The sequence below is a fragment of the Temnothorax longispinosus genome, chromosome 4, assembly GCF_030848805.1.
Source record: "Temnothorax longispinosus isolate EJ_2023e chromosome 4, Tlon_JGU_v1, whole genome shotgun sequence".
NCBI classification, from domain to species: domain Eukaryota; kingdom Metazoa; phylum Arthropoda; class Insecta; order Hymenoptera; family Formicidae; genus Temnothorax; species Temnothorax longispinosus.
The window spans coordinates 24,108,459-24,127,890 of NC_092361.1; the positions used below are offsets into that span (position 1 = coordinate 24,108,459).

Here is a 19,432-nt window from a genome sequence, read left to right on the forward strand (position 1 = left end):
TCTAATCGTATCACTTTATTATTTGTCATGAGAAAGAAAAAAAACATGTAATACATAGAGAATATAAATCAATAAAACACATAAAGCTTAAATTAATTTTCGATAGGCGTAAACAATGTACAGGAATATATTTGTAATAATCAGTTAAACTAAAGTGTTATTCCGAAGAATATTCTTGAGAAGTTTGAATTATCTTTTACGTAAAGGAATCTAGCTTTATTTCTCTCTATCACTTTAAGGGCGAGGCGGGGGTTATAATAAGGAAATAAACAAAAATACAAAGTTAATAACGGAATGTAAAAGACGATTATTGTACAGAAATTTTAATTATTAATTATCTTTGACCGTGCGTGTATGTGTACCGCATTGTTAGCAGCACGTTTTCACAAGGATTTATATAGGAAAATCACAGATTTCTAAACTATCTTCGCATTCTTTCTCTCTATGAGAGAAATCGGGAATGAAAGAGAATATAACGAGATGTAGTCAATTAAATTGATTTGAAAACTATCACTCATGCCTATCAACAATTCGCATATTGTTGGTAAAATGTATAACGTTTATAAAACGGTCTTAATCTCGTACTGTTGGCCAATAAAGAAGGGAAAATATTCTGAAATCAATTATGTATTGTTAAACCAGGATATTGTTCCTCGATAAGCACGATAAGCACTTATTTTTAATTGTCAACTGTATGCTTCGATTAATCTACCGCGCGAGATAAAAATATCAATTTCGTACAATACTTTATCGTAAATGCAGTTTGTTAATATAATTCGAGACTCTTCGTTTTTTATCAAGCGCTTCTCTCAAACGGAACTTGGATCAATCTGAAGAAAAGTTACTCGGATATCGTGGTTTGCTATAATGATAACAGTAAAAATATTTTGGCTCGGGAAAATTTAATGCGATCAGCAATTCGATGTATTTGCAGTGGTTGCAACGCTAATGAAAATATATTCCAACTATTTTTTTCGCGTTTTGTTTCACTCGCCAAACTGCAGCGAACGTCTGATCAAAGTGTGCGTGAATGGCGTGCTCATTTAGAACTTTTAATTTTATTTTGGACGGACTCTTTTGACAATTCGTTCCGTCTGATGGATACAATCAACTGCATCCTTTAGCACGCGCAATCACAGGCGCAACGACGCACGCGCTTTTCACGACGATGCAAGAAGACTTCATCTGGTACGGAGCGCACGGAGCGTGGCTGCACATCTGTAAATAGACAAATGTACTTAAATTCTAGTATTGGAGTATTGAATATTTAACTTTAATCTTTTTTCAATGTAGATCTTAGATTTTTTTAATTATTTCATTTATAATAAACAATTCTAATATCAAAAGTAAATTAAGAATAAAAATATAGTAATTCTAAGAATGTAGAAATTACGAAGTAATTTTTCTATAATTCTAAAAATATAGAAATCTGAATTTAGAGCAAATCAATTTTTACTTACAATGCGGGCGAGACTCTTCCTCTTGCATGGGTTGCTGTTGCTGTTGCTGTTGCTGTTGTTGTTCTTGTTGTTGTTGTTGCTGCTGCTGCTGCTGCTGCTGAATACTCATCATATGTGCTGCCTGATGTTGCTCCTGTTGTTCTCGATGCTCGGGTTGTTGTTGTTGTTCAGAAGACTGGCCATCGGTTACTTCAGCATGCGCTTCTACCGGTATCTCCAAGGTTTTGACCGGTCTCAATGCAAATCTCGGAAACGGGAAAGCACGACCTTCTACCACCTAAAGTTTCAGAAATCACTTAATTAGTTATTTCGTTAAAAACTGTTATCTAGTGTTTAAAAAAAAAGAAAAAGAAAAATATGTTAATGATTATTCAAATCGCGCCTCCAAAGTGTGTTATAACCAGCGCGCCTTAGACCATGCCATCCTCTATACACGTTTGTAAGATACGTGTGCAATTCGCGCGGGCGCGCAACATTTTATTTTTTTACGTAATAATCTTCTATAACTTTATCTACAGAAAATGGATTCCCGAGCAAAAAATTGGCAGCGGTGGGATTCGAACCCACGCCTCCGAAGAGACTGGTGCCTTAAACCAGCGCCTTAGACCGCTCGGCCACGCTACCACATGCTTCTTTCTCAGAAACGTGTCACTCATCGATTCTAATTTTTACATATAAGTATCTAAACTCTATAATAATAATCTGATCCTGCACGAATATCATTTTACATCTGCTAAAAATGTATACTTAAACACATATTTTTTACTCTTTTAGACATCCATATTGTACAAATAAATACTATACATTATTTAAAATTCTGACATAATAAACTTCAATTTACTATCAAAAAATATATAATAAAGGTACATCCTTTAAATAGATTTTATATTAATTTTAAATATTCAAATTAATGATTATCATATAATCCCCATATACAATATTTTTATCTATATTGACTGTTTGATTTAAAATCTTTTTTGTTAATTTATACGATATTTCTTTTTATCATTTTACCTGGTGAATTATATTGCGGATTTCCATTGGAATGGGGAAGTTTCTTTCTGTTTCTTCGCTGTCATCCTCCGGACCTGGGAAAGCCTTCGCTTCCTGTTGATCTTCGCCGCCATCCGGACGTTGACGACCTTCGATATTTCCATGTTCAATCAAATTTCTCACTTCCACCGGAAGTGGGAATGGTCCTAATGGTATTGGCCGTGCGCCTTCCGGGAACGGTTTGAGTTCCTATTTGCATTGCAATACATATTTACAAATGTGACAGAACGTGACTTCAACAGTTGTACGTTACACAATTTTCCAGATAAAGATCTCAGCACCATTTCTACATTAAAACTAAAATTAATCCGTAATTTAATAAAAAATATATGTATATCTATTATATATATGTATCCATTTGTAAAAATATGATTTTTCTGGATTTTCTTCGAAATGTGCTTTACAATTTAACGTAAGACAAATAAACAAAGTTACCTCGCGACGAGCCCCCTCTGGTACTTGGACCGGGATCGCCCTGGCTTCGCCAGTAATATGCTGGATGATGTTCTTAATTTCCAACGGAACTTGCTGAATTATTCTCCTGATTTCTATGGGAATGCCCTGGAAGGGAGAGCGTGGCTTTTCAGGCGTGATCTGAGGTGGAGCAGGTGGCCTCTGTTCAGTTTGCGGGATCATCATTGGTGGTATCTGCTGATGTATTCTTGGGTCTTGCTCCTGTGCCTCGGCTTGTGGAGGAGGCGGTGGCATCATAGCTGGACCTTGCTCCTGATTGTAGGTATTGGGAACTTGCTCGGCCTGCTGCTGATACACCATCGAAACCTGTTGTGGTTCCTGACGAGGCTCCTGAACCATCGGGCGCATACCCCTCATCGGGTCCATCGGGAAGTGACGCAGTTCGATAGGGATCTGACGCATTTCGATCTAGACATAAATATAATAATTAGTATTGATGTGTTAAATAAAATTATTATAATTAATAAATAAATTTGTGTGTGCGATTTACAACGGCTATACATAATTCGTTTACGTTTGCATAGTAGACAAGACTCACTTGTGGTCCCATCGGATTATTCTGAGGTCCCATCACGGGCGTCTGTGGGCCCATTCGGGGCGGTCTCATCTCCATAGTCAACTGAGGAAGGTTACGAAGCTCAGGAGGAAGTACACCCGGGGGGATGTGATTCAATCCTCGTGGGTCGCTAAGCGGTAATTGCTGCATATCGGGAACTTGATACTGGGTATGTATTTGGTATTGATGATAGCCCGGGTTAGGTTCCTGGGACTGGAGGGGAATCTGAACGGTGCCTAAGGGCACGATGATTGGAGTAAGCATCTCTTGCTCTTGCTGCCTACAAAGAATAAAAGTAAAATCGTTATTGCTATATATTACTATATTCCATTTTATCTATAATGATTTAATAAAGTTCACAATGTTTCATTGTACATCTATGGAGTTATCATTGTTTGTTTATTCAGCTTTTTAATATTTAGTAATTGAAAATCTTGTTTTTTATTGTATCTTATCCGCATTATAATGAACAATATTTTTTAAGAACTAATTAATGGAATAAATAGTAATTTAAGTATTCGGTATTCATATTATTTACAATTATTAAATATTTAATGCTTTGTCTTATATATTTCTCTCTTCTGCTATTACTTACTCCTGGTTTGGACTGCCTGATTCGCAAAGAATAGCAACTCGCTCGCCGCTTAGTCTTTGGAAACGTTGTGGATCGGTACTGTTATCTAAACCGTTGTCACCGGTTCCGTCCATCACCTCGTCGGCTCGTCGTCTTTCAACTACACAGGAAACTCTGCTACGAGCTTGTTGAATTAACGTCTGGAAAAACAATCAAAGTTTAAGATATGGTTAAGATTCACATGTCAATATTTTCTCAAAACTAAAAATCATAAAAAATCCCGATATAAAATCATGTACCTATACAAGATTTTTATACGGTAATTATCATAAAAATATTTATGTAAAAAAATAGGATATGTAGAATTATGTATACAAAATAATATATTTACGCCTGCAATGTCGTCGAGATCCAACTGAAGAGGAAGCTTGATATGTACAGGAGGGAATTCATCGTCATCGTAATCATCATCATCATCGTCGCGATCGCCATTCTCATTGTCAGATTTTGAGCTGTTTTCTCCTTCTTGAGTTTTCATGTCTTTAGTGTCCGGCTCAACTTCCTTCTTTACTGGCGCAGCGAGACTTTGCAGAGAATCCTTTGATTCGACGGGTTCCTACAAATAGAATGATTTTCTTTTTATCCTGAGATTTGCATAAATAATATTTTTAAGAGAGATTACTATTTCTTTCTTGTATTTTAATACTATTACTGCACATTTTTACCATTAAAAACATTAATTTAAGGAACATGTAAATATATTATTTTAATTTAATTTCGTAAATTAAATTAAAAATTGTTTAAATCTTTGCATTTGGATTAATAATATATCTATGTTTATAGCATATATGATGTTAATAATTAAATCTAGAAAATTACGAAGAAGGTTATTGTGTATGAGAATCGTAAAAAAATTGTATCTATTGTATATTGATAATTTATTTTCAGAATTCTAACATCAGTAATTTTGCCTATTACAAATCAGACAATTATGTTATTTTTGCAGGGTCATATTTGAAGCTCCTATTTTTCTGATTTATGAGAGACAGAGACTCTCTTGAAAAATTTCGACGGAAAAAGACGAGTAGGTATTCCTTGAGGCTTCGAAAGCTGGACAAATACCTCCGCGGCAATCCTCATTCGTTGATGCAACTTGTCTTCCTGCTCGCGACATCGTGGGTCACTAGTGAAAGTGAACTCGCATTTATATTATCGCAGTGTAATCTCGTCGATGGAAATCGTATGCGAATGAGAAAATGCCCAAAGAAATAGTAGAATTATAGCTTTATTCTATCTGGTCTTACGATGCCCCTTATTTTGGATAAATTAAATTAAATTTCAAAATATGTTTTTTGTTAAATCAAATTCTGAATTATTAAATAATGCGATGGACGAACATTCTGCCTCTTTCAAAGCAGCTGCAGTAGGAGTTAACTTTCTCTTGACAAAATTTAATAGAAGCCATTTTCAAGCCTTACAACTTTTCAGCAGAAGTTTTACGATCAGATAACTTAAAATAAGATTGCAAATTATACAGCAATTACAAGTTAATACCATATGGTAAAATGTTGATGCTTTATTTTACCGTGATACATAGCTTGATACATAGAAAGGGAAAAAACGAAAGCTTCAACTTTGTGAGTATTTTTCTCGTCGGCCGCGTTTCTCGGTTTCACGCAATCGCGACTTTGTGCAAGAGAAGAGACTTTCCGATTCAAGCGCGCCATTCGTCCTGTTTGCTGTATCCGGTAAATCCTTACAAGCATTAAATTATAGATTACCGCAAACGCGGCCTAAACGTGTTGAAACGCTTCCCCCGACGAATATCGATGCTGCGTTAAATGTCTTTCCTGCTTCTTAACGTGTAAGTCGATTGGTAATGGATGATTACAATTTTGTGCAAGAAACGTACGTTGCAACAGCACAATTGTGGATCATAATGGTAAGTTAAAAAAGCAAGAATTGTAAGCATCGGTTTTAAATATGGCTTTAAAGCTGGTTATAAGATACATTAGATATCCTTGTAATATTAATAGAAATATTAAGAAGCTTAAAAATCAATAGAATATTTTTTCAAAGATATATTGTCTTCGACATTCGATATAATATATAAATCGAATTCTGGAATTTATATTCTGCATGAATACCGGCATCGTGAAAGTCAGTGTTCTAAACAGCTAAGTTAACTTACAATTCGGTTAAGCCGAAGATCGCCCACTCGAACTAGCGCGAAGAAACGCGAACACGACTAAGCACTTTCCACTCGGGGAAATTGCCCAGGATGTAGAAAGGATTTCACGATAGTTCGGACGAGCGACAGGCAACCTGTATGATCGTCAAACTAAAACGGGACGAGCCGAGATGAAACTCGTTAAGCTACGGGAACGCATACAAATTGCGTCGGCGGAGATAGTGCCTCGTCTGCACATCCGGCGAAATAAATGGAGTTCGCCTATAATCATGGGAACTGTAAAGAAGACTGCTTTAGTATACCGCTTACCATGGCTTTATTAAAAAATGTATCGTCTCTCGGAGTCAACAATTTCCGGAATCGATAAAATATTACACTCTTTAACGACTCCAAATAAAATAGAAAAGTTCTTACATAATGAGTGTCTTAGAAACGTAATTTAAATATAAAATTAATTATTTATTGTTATTCATTAATTTATTATCAGTTTGTCATATAATAGCTTTCTATTTCTGAAAACTGAATTCAATAAATTTCAGATTCAAGAAAGGAAAAGTTGATATTTGCATTCGCTCTCTAGATGTTTAAACGAAACGCATAAAATTTCACATCAAAATAAATACGATACATATCTTTATTGCTCGCTGCGCTTCTCGCTTTAGACGAATATTTACAATAATGATTGGATGGTCAATTAAATCAGAATTGCGTGTATCTAGCAACTGAATTTCTATGCATAAGTTCTTTATACATACACGCAAGACGTAACACGGTAAACGATACGTTGCGCGATACATGTCACTTTTCGCTGCAGGCTTACTACATTATAGGGCAATTATTCTGCGTATAGATCGCGAAATTCCCGATGTGCAACTATCGCGACATGAAATTCCGTTGAAAAAAAAAAGGGAAACGAGAGTTGTGTTTCCACCTACTCAAGATTCACGGAGCGTGCGACATGGAAGAAATCGTCATTGCAATTTGCCGCAGCAATGACTTCGCTGTACGCTGAATGGCTTTCTTTAGAAAACGCGGTAAACCTCTTCAACCTATCAATTAGCGAGGCATTATGATCAATTATGGCTACCTGTTGCTTTTTAGACGTGTATACGGTGCTGGACAACGATAGCAATAGCTTGATTACGGGACGATGCAACGCGATTTGTCGCAATTTCAACTCCTTTAGAAGTTTCGACCACAACATTATATGAAAAAGTTCATAAGTTAAACATTATAATCGATCGATGATACAAAAAAGAAAGCAGAAATATATGAGATAGTCTTTTCAACTATAAAATTGACCGATTAATTTCATTATATTTATTAAATTTTATATGTATTATTTACAAAATCAAATCCAGTTAAAATTAATCGAAATATTAGCTTTCTCTATTTATTGGCGTGAAATTCTTATCAATCAAAATTTATAAATGCTAATACACAGATAATTATGTAATAATCACATACGTCATTACATATTATATTAATCATATACATGCGTATAATTCTATATGTTAAATATGTAATGTGATGTATCTTACGGAGAAAATAGCATGATCATTTGAAAACACATTCAGCTCGCGCACAAAACAACAATATTATACAGTTGTCTCGCGTGCGAGCTAAATATATTCAATCCCGCGTTATTTTCCTTCGCGAGTTAATAATCATATGTATCATTCCATCTAATGCAGAACGGAGGTTCAATCGACAGAAAAGATTCTCGTTTGGATACATTCATTAACATTGCTGATCGATCGTTCTCACGTATAAAAAAGGAAAGAGTCGGCCACGGCAGCGTTACGTATAGTCAGTTACGAATGAGTCAGAATTCTATTTTCTACCGATGACGTTGACAGTACGTGCGAACGTGGTACCTTAAGGCGACTTGAAACTGTCAAACGAAAGAGTATAATACAATACAGTTGCCGAGAGAAAATCTTTTTAGCGAACGTTCACCTCTTGCGGTTAGCGCGCGACCGACAACCCACTTTCGTCGTGGTACATTTTCCAACTGTCTGGTTGCTCCAAAGGCGATGAAAAGAAATGCAGTCTGAAGGAAATATTTCGTATCGTCGTTTCCACGTAAACACAGAGACGACGAAAGTTTACTCACTTGAGTTGTATGACTTTTGTATTTAATTTTGATTTTCATACATTTTTATTTTAATTAACAGAATTCAAAAATTTAATTCTTAATTTCATTTAAGCCTTATTAATGGATATGTATATAATGGATATTATTTCTATTTAACATAAGACTGAATTATCTAAACATCATGTTTTAATAATTTATACCGGCATATATTATAGATAATATAGATATATGTATATATATATATACTATATGTATATTATTTGCATAAATTAGTTTGTATTCCTCCAACGTATAAATAAAAAGAAACCCTCTTCGGGAAAGAGGGTTCTTAAATTTAAAAGAACTGTAGTGCTACAATCCAAATAAACTATACATTAATGTAAACGTACATTTTAAATCAAAGGATGTTTGATATTTCGCGTTATAAGGAAATGAACAATTCAACATCATTTATCAGACCACTTCCGTTCGTCGTAAATTAACAAAAAACGCTTATGAAATCAAGGCATAATTTGCGAGGAAGTACATGCGAGTGTTAACTTCGACATGCAACTCACTAAAAATCAAAGGTATCGTGCGCAAAGATGGCCCTTGAAACGACTTAGGTTCTAAAAAATGAATGAACCAGCCATTTAAATTTTAAATAATGAAACGTCGGAAAAGCTTTTTTCACTGTTATTGCAAAAGTGCCGGTGATTGTAGCTAAGGCGATTAAAAGTGTGAGAGAGAGAACGATTCTTCACACTTACAGCTTCTAGTGGGTAATTACGTTTGATAATGAAACAGTCTTCTTGGAATCGAAATTTTTAATAGAAATAATAGCAGACGTATTAATGAGATATGCATTAATTCAATACTTATTGTTAGTTTCAACAGCCTAACTATTAATAATTTTGCAATTTTAACACTTAATATCGTAAAAATTATTTCTGTCTTTACGTAGAAAGGTTTCATATGATTCTTCAGGCCAAACCTGATGTCGATGTAAATCGCGATGCTTTTATAGCCGCGATCTCGCCGGATTTCATTGACCTCACGATGACCGATTTTCACCTTTGCACGTCCGTTATATGAACCGGGCTCTTTTAGTTTAGCTTTATATTCTCGCAACGTATAACTATACGATCTTACTTTCTATCGGTCGCCATAAGCGGACCGGAAACGGCCGCAACATTCGCGCGCGATCAAACTCGACGACGTCCATCGACTCGCGCTCGCTGCGAGGAATAATCGATCTACCGGATTTCACTGTTCGGGGAAAAAAGTGTATACCATTTTTCGTTCCAGGCAATTACCTGTCGAGGATGATTTCATAATCGTGTTACTGACAACAAAAGTGTCAAAACTATACAATGTACGAAATTGCAAAAATAATAAGTAACAGAATGGAACTATAATTGATATAATAGTAATTATGACATAATTAGACATATTTCAATCCCTCGCTGTTATAATATAATACGGTGATTAATTATAATATACGTCATAATAGGTATAATATATATTGTAATGTTAATGTAAAAAAATTATCTTTCAAAATATGCTGATTTAATTCATTAATGAAACTTTCTTTTACCGAAAATTACAATTTTGCAGGTGTACTAGGATGGCATTATCACGAAAATATTGATTAATTAGTAGAAACACCGTAAGGCTGGCGGAAACAATCCAATTTGAGAGAGCTAGTCTCTCATGAGGGAAATTGATTACCGAGAGAAGAGAAAACTCGTTGCGCGATTGAATACGTCGCTTCCGCGATGCTTCGCGATTGTTTGATGAGTACTCGAGGCTTCGTATAACGGAAATCAAATGATGGACGACGGAGTATACGTGATGGGCGCATTTATCAGAAGTGCGAATAAAACGGACTCGAGAACAATTTTTACTTTCAAGAAATAAAAAAGTTGTATTTCGTAACTGTAGAGCATGTAATCAGATATTCATGATAAGAGAAATAAACGAAATACTCATGAAGTAAAAGTTTAGGTACAATAAAAGAGAAATAAGATAGAAAATATTTAATGAGGAAATTACCAAAGTCTCAATTATAACTGTTTATGTAACGTTTATCAATATGGCCTATACAATACAAGTAAAACAGATTATTTAGTTATCGATTATTATATTATATTCCTGTTAAAAAATGACGAGAATTTTTACAAGGATGTTAAACCTACTGTATTATCACCGATCAGTCGAGATTTTGTAAATGTGACTGGTCACGGTGGTGACCAGTCGTTATAAATTTGCAAACACTATATTGGCTCGCTCGTCGATCCGCGTGCAGAACCGCAATCACACACAAGGAACGCAACTCGAATTACGTAATTCCCCCGTTTGCGGTTCTCCTTGAACGCGCGGCTCCTGGTACCGCTTCGCGCCGAGCGTTTCTTTGCGTTTCGTTTTCTGCGTTTAATACTCACGGACGACCGGAGCGCGCCTCTTCGAAAGTCCGTTCTTTACAGCGGGCTCACTCTTTAACGCCGGAATTAATCGCCGTTGTCAACGTACCGGCACGTTCCCGCGTCGCGTCTTTCTTTCCGCTCGCGGCGAGAGATCGCATCGGCGCGGGGAATTTATGATGCGTGGAAAAAATCGCGCTTTTTTACGCGCGTCAGGCGTTTCTTGTCAGCCGTCAGTCAGCTGGACACTATAGAGAAAGATAATCTCGCTAGGATTTATGGGCTGATTGTACGTGCTCGTCAGCGAAAGTGTACTCCGGTATAGTCATGATTTAGGGAGAAAATGTAGCGGCGCTCGTAGACAAACTCGAGAGGTTTGAAGGAAGTTACTCGAGTCTCGCGATCATGTAATATCTCTACATTCTGAGACGTTTAGACTTTTATTATTTATTAATATCGAAAAATCTGATGAAATTCTACGATTTTACTTTAAATATTCTTTTTCTTAATAGTCTTCCAGCTAAAGAACTGTGCTTAACAATCCAATATTAATGAATCTCTCTTTCTCCCTCCCTCCCCCCTCCTCTCTCGCCCTCTCTTTCTCTGCTGATACAAAACAAAAATAAAACAAATCTAATTAACACATATACATATATCTTTAAAAGATGCGAAACAGAAATAACTCTATTGAATTTATCCTGTGTCGACATCGCTTCAATATCTTCACGTACGATTTGCCGATACTTGCTGTCGCGTACGATTGTAACAACTGCTTTGTCTGAATATGGCCTTGAATTAAACCTTGGATCTCGGTTCAAGCAAAACCGGATAAAACAAAACATAGATTACTAAAGATTTCGCTTTTCTCTCTCTTGCTATTATATATTATAATAAAGTATTTGTGACGTTTTTAGCCAGATGTTCGATTTCGACAAAAGTTCAGTTTACATATGTATATGAAAAATATATTTTATGCCAATCCTTGCAATTCCGTCGTCATCAAGCATAGAATTGAGCATAGAGGACATCTTTGCGCGGCAATATGGCATTGAAATCTCCGAATATTCCGACAATATCTTATAATAATGTCACGTTGTTAATCCCAACTGTAATAAATAAAAAAAAAACGTTGAGAAAGTAAATAAGTTAACTATGTCTTTTGTGAAACTTTAGTCTTTTAATTGAAAGAAGAAATGTCTTCGATTCCCTGGTTTTGAGCGCCCAAGCTATTATATTCGCTTTACGTAAGGCGCTCGTTCCCAATTTCTCCGAGACGAAAGAGCCAATGCAGCATCGCCGTCGCGTGCAATATAATAAAGAGGATAATAATGCAACGGACAGTTGGCGTTTCCTATCGAAACTTCGCCATTTCGACCATAATAAACGCCCGACTGTGCATAACGTCGCCTTAACAATTGACAATAAAGTATTTCGCGGCGTGATACTTTCTTAGAAAATTTGCGCGCGGTTGTGAGAATATTTTTATTATGTCTAACAATTTGCCGACAATTCGCGTGTCAATTCAAGCGCGCGCTTGCAAGATGCTCACGCCCCTCCCTCCCTCTCTCTCTCTCTCTCTCTCTCTCTCGTCGGCAAAGAACACGGTTATAAATAACTCCACGCTTTCTAAATTTGCGATATTTTATGCCAGTTCATTCATTAGCATCCGACCATTCGTGATTTTTACTGGGTGTCGGTAAGACGCGTTCAGTTTTCTTTACGGATGCGTCGATTGACAAACGTACAAAATTTAACAATTATTTGTTTCCTGCTGCTGCATAGACATTATAAAAGAACGAAGAAAAACAATCAGAGAAACGGAAAACACAATTATGGACGAGAATCAATTGCTTGGTAATTTTCCAAGAAATTATATTTCACGCAAACAGCTGAAAGAAACAGGAAAATACATTGCTTTACTAGAAAATTAGCTTCTTACGTTTAATTGCACCGTACTCAGAGGACAGAGATACAATTCCGCTTGCAAATACGTCGCGACAGTTCTTCTACAAGACCTACTCGCTGATATATTAACAGTGAAATTAAAATAAATGCGTTTATTCTGAAAGTGCAACGTTGATAAAAAATTGTGTAACTAGCTATCGATAATTACCTCACGTAATTTTCATTCACAAGTCACGCGAGACTTTTGTAATTACTTCCTGAAAGAGATTTTACACTGCGATCATATTCGTTACACGTATTTGGTCTTCATCGTGATGCAAGCTAACAATTTCTGTTGACTTTTCGGTCGAAACGCTATTTTCTCGGAGACGAGCATTATTTTCTCGTTAACAGGCAGAATTTCTCGACGAACTCTTGCAGCAATAATCGTCTGGTGGAGATTCTGATTATACCTACAGTATATTTATAGAGTTGTAAATTAAAAGAATCAATGGCAAATGTAATAATCGTTATGATGGTAACATTAACTCAAGTACCACGATAAACGTGACTATGATAGATCAGACACGATTCTTTCTTTCCGAGCGCCCGCCCGTGCCGTGATAAACAAGCGATTCCACTTGTTTTGTCTTCTCGTTGATAGTCCGACTTATATAACGATAACTATTCTTCGAATCTCATTATCAGTACAACTATTCCAGGCATGCAACCGATCAATAAACTTTATCTTAGCAGAACAATTTAATTTCAATTCAAAGTTTAACTGTTATAAGACGTTCTAAATTAGAAATATTTTTGCGAAATAATGGTTTTTTGGCTTTCCATAAAACTTGAAGAAAAGATTACAAATTGCATATCTATGTCTGACAAAATTTTGAAAGAAAAAAAATCTATGACTAAAAAGACATCCGAAACGCATGCAGTGCGTTTCTGTACATGATCTATTTGTTCACATCATATGTCGCATTAGCGTTCTTTAGTCGCTTGCCAGAGCAAATTTGCGTTTTTACCGAGCCCGAAGACGAATGTTAATTATATTAGCAGCATCGCACTAACGTCTCCCTTTTTCACTTTCGATCGTAAAGAGCTAAATCACGGGTTCGTTCGAAGCGACCTGTCGATCTGCACAACTCTGTCGATCGATTCCTTTTACGATTCGTCGAACGTTGCCACGACGCGCGACGCCGCGACGTGAAAATTTAGAAATCTCTGTGGAAACCACCACCGTGAACATAACAAGCTGAAAGCTAAGCTACGGCGTCGGCTCCGCTGTTTTTTTACACCGCGAACGATGGAATTTAATTCGCTTAACAATTAAACGAGAAATCTAACGCGGTAGACACAGGCGCACAGTTACTTGTTACTTTCCCTGCTGCGAAAAATTAGCAGGACCGTCAACGGCGATTTCTCCATAACGATTACAGTATAAGGACCGGTCGTTATCCCGATAATCGTGTGTTTATGCGGCTGCGTTTTTCGAAGGCAGGGGATAACGGCACTGAAAACGTTACGGTGAATCTTGTTTTATTATTACTATTACTCCTTGTTTTTCATCATTATAATACTCGTTCCGTGGACTTACCTTGAGTTCCTCGCAATTGCAACGCTTGCGATCGTCAATTAGATTAACAATCTAACGATAACGAAATATGTATCGATCTTTATTAACTTGCAAGAAAGTCAAGAAACCTCAAGCAACACAAAAAGAAATAAATGTTCGATACAACATAAGTATATTCTACTGCGAGATACGAATTATATGTGAACGTATATTCCAGTAATTTTATTACTCGTCTTGTTTTCTTTTAACGGATGTAGATATATATTATATTTTACGATAAAACATGTTCTCGCATTTTAATCTATATATTATATTTTTTTAATACAATCTCACCTGCACCAGAGCTTCCGGCTGCAAATGTTTCAAGAATTCACCTTGCGGCTGATACGATCCGTAGTTCTGCTGATGTTGAAGCTTCAACTCAGCCTGCATCGCTGCGATCGATTCCGGCGTGCAGGACGCTCTAGCCTGGACCCAGGATGCCGCCAGGATAAAGCTACCGAGCACGACGGACATCGTGATCAGAGTAATAGCGGCGATCCTGGCGATCTGCACAGCCGTGCTTTTCATCGGCGGTCTCATGTACGCCTGTAGAGAAGATTTCACTTGTCATAATATTTGAACGGAGAAGGGAAAAAGAGCTTAATATCTCTATTTTTTTCTTATCACTGGCGCATCAACAGTGACAAATGAATTGGATTTCGTAGGAGACTTCTAGCTTCTAATGTTAAACAGTTTTAAAAAACGACAATGCCGAAGAGAGAACGTCAAAGGAGAGCGTGAAACGACAAAAGGCCTCGACTCGGTTGGTTAACCAGCGTGAAATCTCGCGTGCCATTGTGTGTGTGTATGTCGAGAAAAATATACCAGCACCTCTATGACAGGTGTGATATAGATACACACGTACGTACACACCCTCATACACGTATGTGTCTATGCATTTACGTGCTTTACATGAACATGAACACGAACAAATTGTGCTTTACCGTGGCCAGTTACACCGATAAGAGGGGGGAGAAAAAGGTGATTATGTAAAGTCTCGCATGTATGTTAATGTAGCTCGTTAATTCACTGCAACTTTTGATGAATATCGTGGAAAAGCGCGGTTTTCCTTGGCGAGTGAATGAGTTCTCCAAGTGTCTCCATTATTTCATATTCATTTTCCTTGACTCATATACTTTTTACTGACAATGAGAATATATCAGTTGATATCATATAATCCACAAAATCCTTATCAATTTATCTCATCAGTTCTTGTCGTCGTATAAAAAAAAAAAGAACTATATGTGAAAAAGATAGAACAGATCAAATATTTAATGCAATAAATAAATCTATATTTAAGTAACGTACGACTGTGTGCATGCATGTGCATACCCATTATCGAATAACCGGAATAACGTCCGTGTATCACAGTCGGGCAAATTAACGACAGCTGAAAATAAACTACCGCGTCGTCATTTAACTCCTTCGAGAGCCCCGGGAATAAATGCGATAAAATACATCTGACGCGTGCTAACTGTACCTTGACATTATTATAGTGTAGCTCGGACCCGTTTCGACGCCCGACGCTTTTGTAGATCATAGACATTCGCCGCTATTTTAACGCGAACTCGTTGATTACGTTTGACTGCCGTGTTATGTAATTATGCTACATTTGGAATGTATATCGAAATGGACATTAAGCTGCACGTTAATTTCCGGGTCAAAGACATATTTTTTAGCTCTATCCGTTTTTTATTCACGATTATCTCCTATACGTAAAATATTTTTATGTTGAGATCAAATTATATGCCGAGCGATAATTTTCGGGATATAAATTTCTCTCTACGCGGGAGATGAGACTTGCACCACGGACTGTACTTTTACATACAATTCGTAATGACCTCGATGTGGATGGACGACTCGGGTGAGAGGCTTCCAAGAGATAGTAGGCCATCCGAGTCTGGCTTTATGCCGCGTGATCCTCCTGACAAAAGTAAATAGGTACTGTTGCCAGGTAGGCGCTCGAGACGAAAAAAATTATTATTTGTCCTTTAAGACATTGGTCTGCCCATTACTCGCGAGTCATTGACATTTACCCCGTCCGTGAAGAACGTCCCGGAACAATGAACAATTAATCATCGCGAACTGGTTCAAGAAGAATTACTAGGTGAGGCAATCTGAGTTAATTCGTTGAGAAGTTTCAGTCGTGGATAATGCATGGATTTATATAAATTGAATTTACAGCTTTTTAGGACACAGTATGCGACAAGCTATATATTTTAAATTTATTCAATAACGAAAAAGAGAAAATAGAAAAGTGGTCAGGACGCTCTGGAAAATCGTGAAACATGTTTGACAGTTATTTTCAAACCGGTTAATTCCCACGACATATGATTTGAGACATCGATAACGCGCTTTGCACTTTCTCTCTAATATACATACTAGTGCAGAATAGACGTTGCACGCTTGAAATTAACAAATGAAATGAAAGCAACGTTTCCAGCCATTATTAACCTCTTTAAACCGTTGAACGCTCGCGAACATTTCTTTTGTTTCGCATTCGAACGAATAATGGCTATAGCACGAAAAAGAAGGCAAGAAAACTTTATTCTGTACAGTGTACTGTATATCATTTTAATATCTGAATATTTCCAGCATTGTAGATATTATTTAAATATTATACATTTTTATTTTTAACTTTTCTCCGCAAAATTTTTTCTTCTTTTGTCGACATTTTCTATTTATCTGCAATATACACATGCATTAATCTCTCGAAGAAAAATGTTAGCTTTATTGTGTCTCTCAAAGAAAATTTTTTACAAATTTTGTAAATTAATAAGTAAGAAATTCTTGTTTGTTCACATATCTCGTTTTTTATTAAAAAATTTAAACGTTATCAATAAATAAATAAAAGTAGATAAATTCTTATTAGAAGAAACAATTAAAGATTACGAAATAATATATCCGGTTTGAATGTCATATTTCCACGAGCATCAGAGTTTGGTTTTGTTTTACGTAACTGTTGACTGTGAGTTCATTACGCATACACGCGCGAAAAAATAAATGCCAATAATATGCAAGAGAAGCAAAAACGCGAGGACGTTCAGAATGACGAACGTATGTTCTAACCAAAATATTTTATTTATAAGTGTGATTTATAAGCAAAAAATGCAGCAAAAAAATATAAAAATTATTTAGTGAAAAAACGTAAAATCTTCCTTTCTCTTTCTCTTTACTGTCACATGCCCGGCGATACGCGTGATGGAGCAATCATTGTTGCTGACGATATAAGCGGAAATGGCCTTCTGTTTTATAGAGGAGAGGTCTGAATCCATAAAAAGTAAGGTAATACAATTTCCTTGCAGGTACTGCATTACTGCATATATTATATTAGTCGACGTTACATATGTAACTATACCGGTGTAGTTACACTGGCATTGATATTCCACGCCCAATGCGCGCGTTGAAATCTCCGGAAAGTTCGACGTGTAACGCGCAAGTTAAGTCTCACGAATGGTTGGTTGCTCAATGACAACATGAAACGTGAGACATTTCAAGCATTTCTCATGTTAAAGGCTCTTTGCTATGAAGTAGTAAAAAAATACTTATTTTTAAAAAGATATTTATGAGAACGTTATTTACGGAGTTTTAACGATTTGTTATAAGAAATTGTACATAATATATCATAATGTCATTATTAAACTGATTTTCGAAATTCGAAAACATCTTCTTCGAATTATTGATTTTTTTGTGTTTACGTTCGCTAATTTCGCTGATGTGGCGAATCGTATATCTGTGTGTGAATGTGTGTGTATGTATTTGCAGAAGAATGAGACGGTCAATTTGACGTCGTTTCGGCGTTCAAGGCTCTCGCGAATTTATAAGCATGGCACAAAGAGCTGACACGCATCATCGGCGAGTTTCGAAAACTTTATTTCATTCCTTGATTTTTTGCGAGGTTTAATCATTCTCCTTTTTACGTATATTCGAACGGTACTTACACAGTAAATGATCATTTTTTACTATCATAAATGTGACTTTATCAGACAGACACAAAGTGCTTCTCTCTAAATTACACAATTGACAAAAAGCAGATCCATAATTTCCTCGTGTTGCTTTCATAATTTTAATACCTATTATTTTTAAATGAAAAATGTTTTATATTAGTAGCTGGCTTGTAATGAGAAGATGTTTATTTATTATTAATTACGAACAAATAAAGATATAAATTTGTTTTATAGAAAAGTGGTCCTATGATCGTTTATACCGCATAATCGAATATATATTATTTTCCGTAAAAATATTTTTTCACATATTCTCCATAATTTTTATCAGATATGCATATTCATGATAGTATGATGACAGACAGGAAGTCAAATATTCTCAGAAAGGATGTGTGTCGCATTTACAGTTTTTATATAGACGACACTTTTTCTCAAACTCTCTCGCTAGCCAATTAAGTATCCATCTTTAATGATGACACGATCACGATTTTCACGGCGGAAATGCATGCATCTCGGTGGATATTTTTCGCTGTAAATATGTATTAAGAGTCACACACTTTTGCCCGTTGTAATTGCTGTAATTAAATCCTCAGTGTTTTTCTTGTTTAACGAACGTGCCACGAACTTCGTATATTGTCTTTGTTAGTACGATCTTTAATACTCTTGAAGAAGAATAAATTTTTCAATAAGTATGTATACGTAATGATTTCATAGAAATAGAAAATAGAAAACGATACATAAAATTTTGTTTTGTCACTAAATAAAAATATTTGTCTTAACATGTACATTTATTTCGAAAATGCTAATGATATGTAACTTAATAGCTTAAACTCTTAACTCTTCTTTTAAAAAAATGTTTTAGTATTTTTCGATTATTTTTTATCTGTTTTAGAAATCAGCACAGATTGTAAAAAAAAATTATATTACAAGAAAAGTGCTATTCATCAACAATGTGTCTTTTGTGGTAATAATAATAATGATAAGGTTACAGGCCATTTGCTACGTTTTACGCTGCATTAAGTTGCTTCTTTTATTCCGAGATTTTGCACGAATCATTAGCACATTTTCTAGGAAAATTGCTTTATCTACCTGAACATTCTTTCCTTTATACCGACTTCCGTCCTTCAGAGACTTTTCCACACATCTATTTACGCGGTATTGCTGATCGATTG

General features: G+C 35.9%; 1 protein-coding gene and 1 non-coding gene across 2 annotated transcripts in view; both read right to left on the reverse strand.

Moving 5' to 3' along the window:
• The window catches only part of LOC139810958 (uncharacterized), a 21,576-nt gene continuing 2,144 nt past the window's right edge, over window positions 1–19,432 (reverse strand). Inside the window, exons 2-9 of the mRNA XM_071774907.1 lie at window positions 14,608–14,862; window positions 4,509–4,733; window positions 4,139–4,317; window positions 3,526–3,823; window positions 2,949–3,395; window positions 2,475–2,702; window positions 1,461–1,737; window positions 1–1,218 (exon numbers count right to left, since the gene is read on the reverse strand). Of these exons, the coding sequence (XP_071631008.1) occupies window positions 1,121–1,218; window positions 1,461–1,737; window positions 2,475–2,702; window positions 2,949–3,395; window positions 3,526–3,823; window positions 4,139–4,317; window positions 4,509–4,733; window positions 14,608–14,862 (2,007 nt within the window). The 3' untranslated portion in view covers window positions 1–1,120. The remainder of the gene's footprint in view (window positions 1,219–1,460; window positions 1,738–2,474; window positions 2,703–2,948; window positions 3,396–3,525; window positions 3,824–4,138; window positions 4,318–4,508; window positions 4,734–14,607; window positions 14,863–19,432) is intronic.
• Trnal-aag (transfer RNA leucine (anticodon AAG)) lies at window positions 2,003–2,084 on the reverse strand. Its single transcript has one exon. It is a non-coding gene; the product is annotated as a tRNA-Leu (tRNA).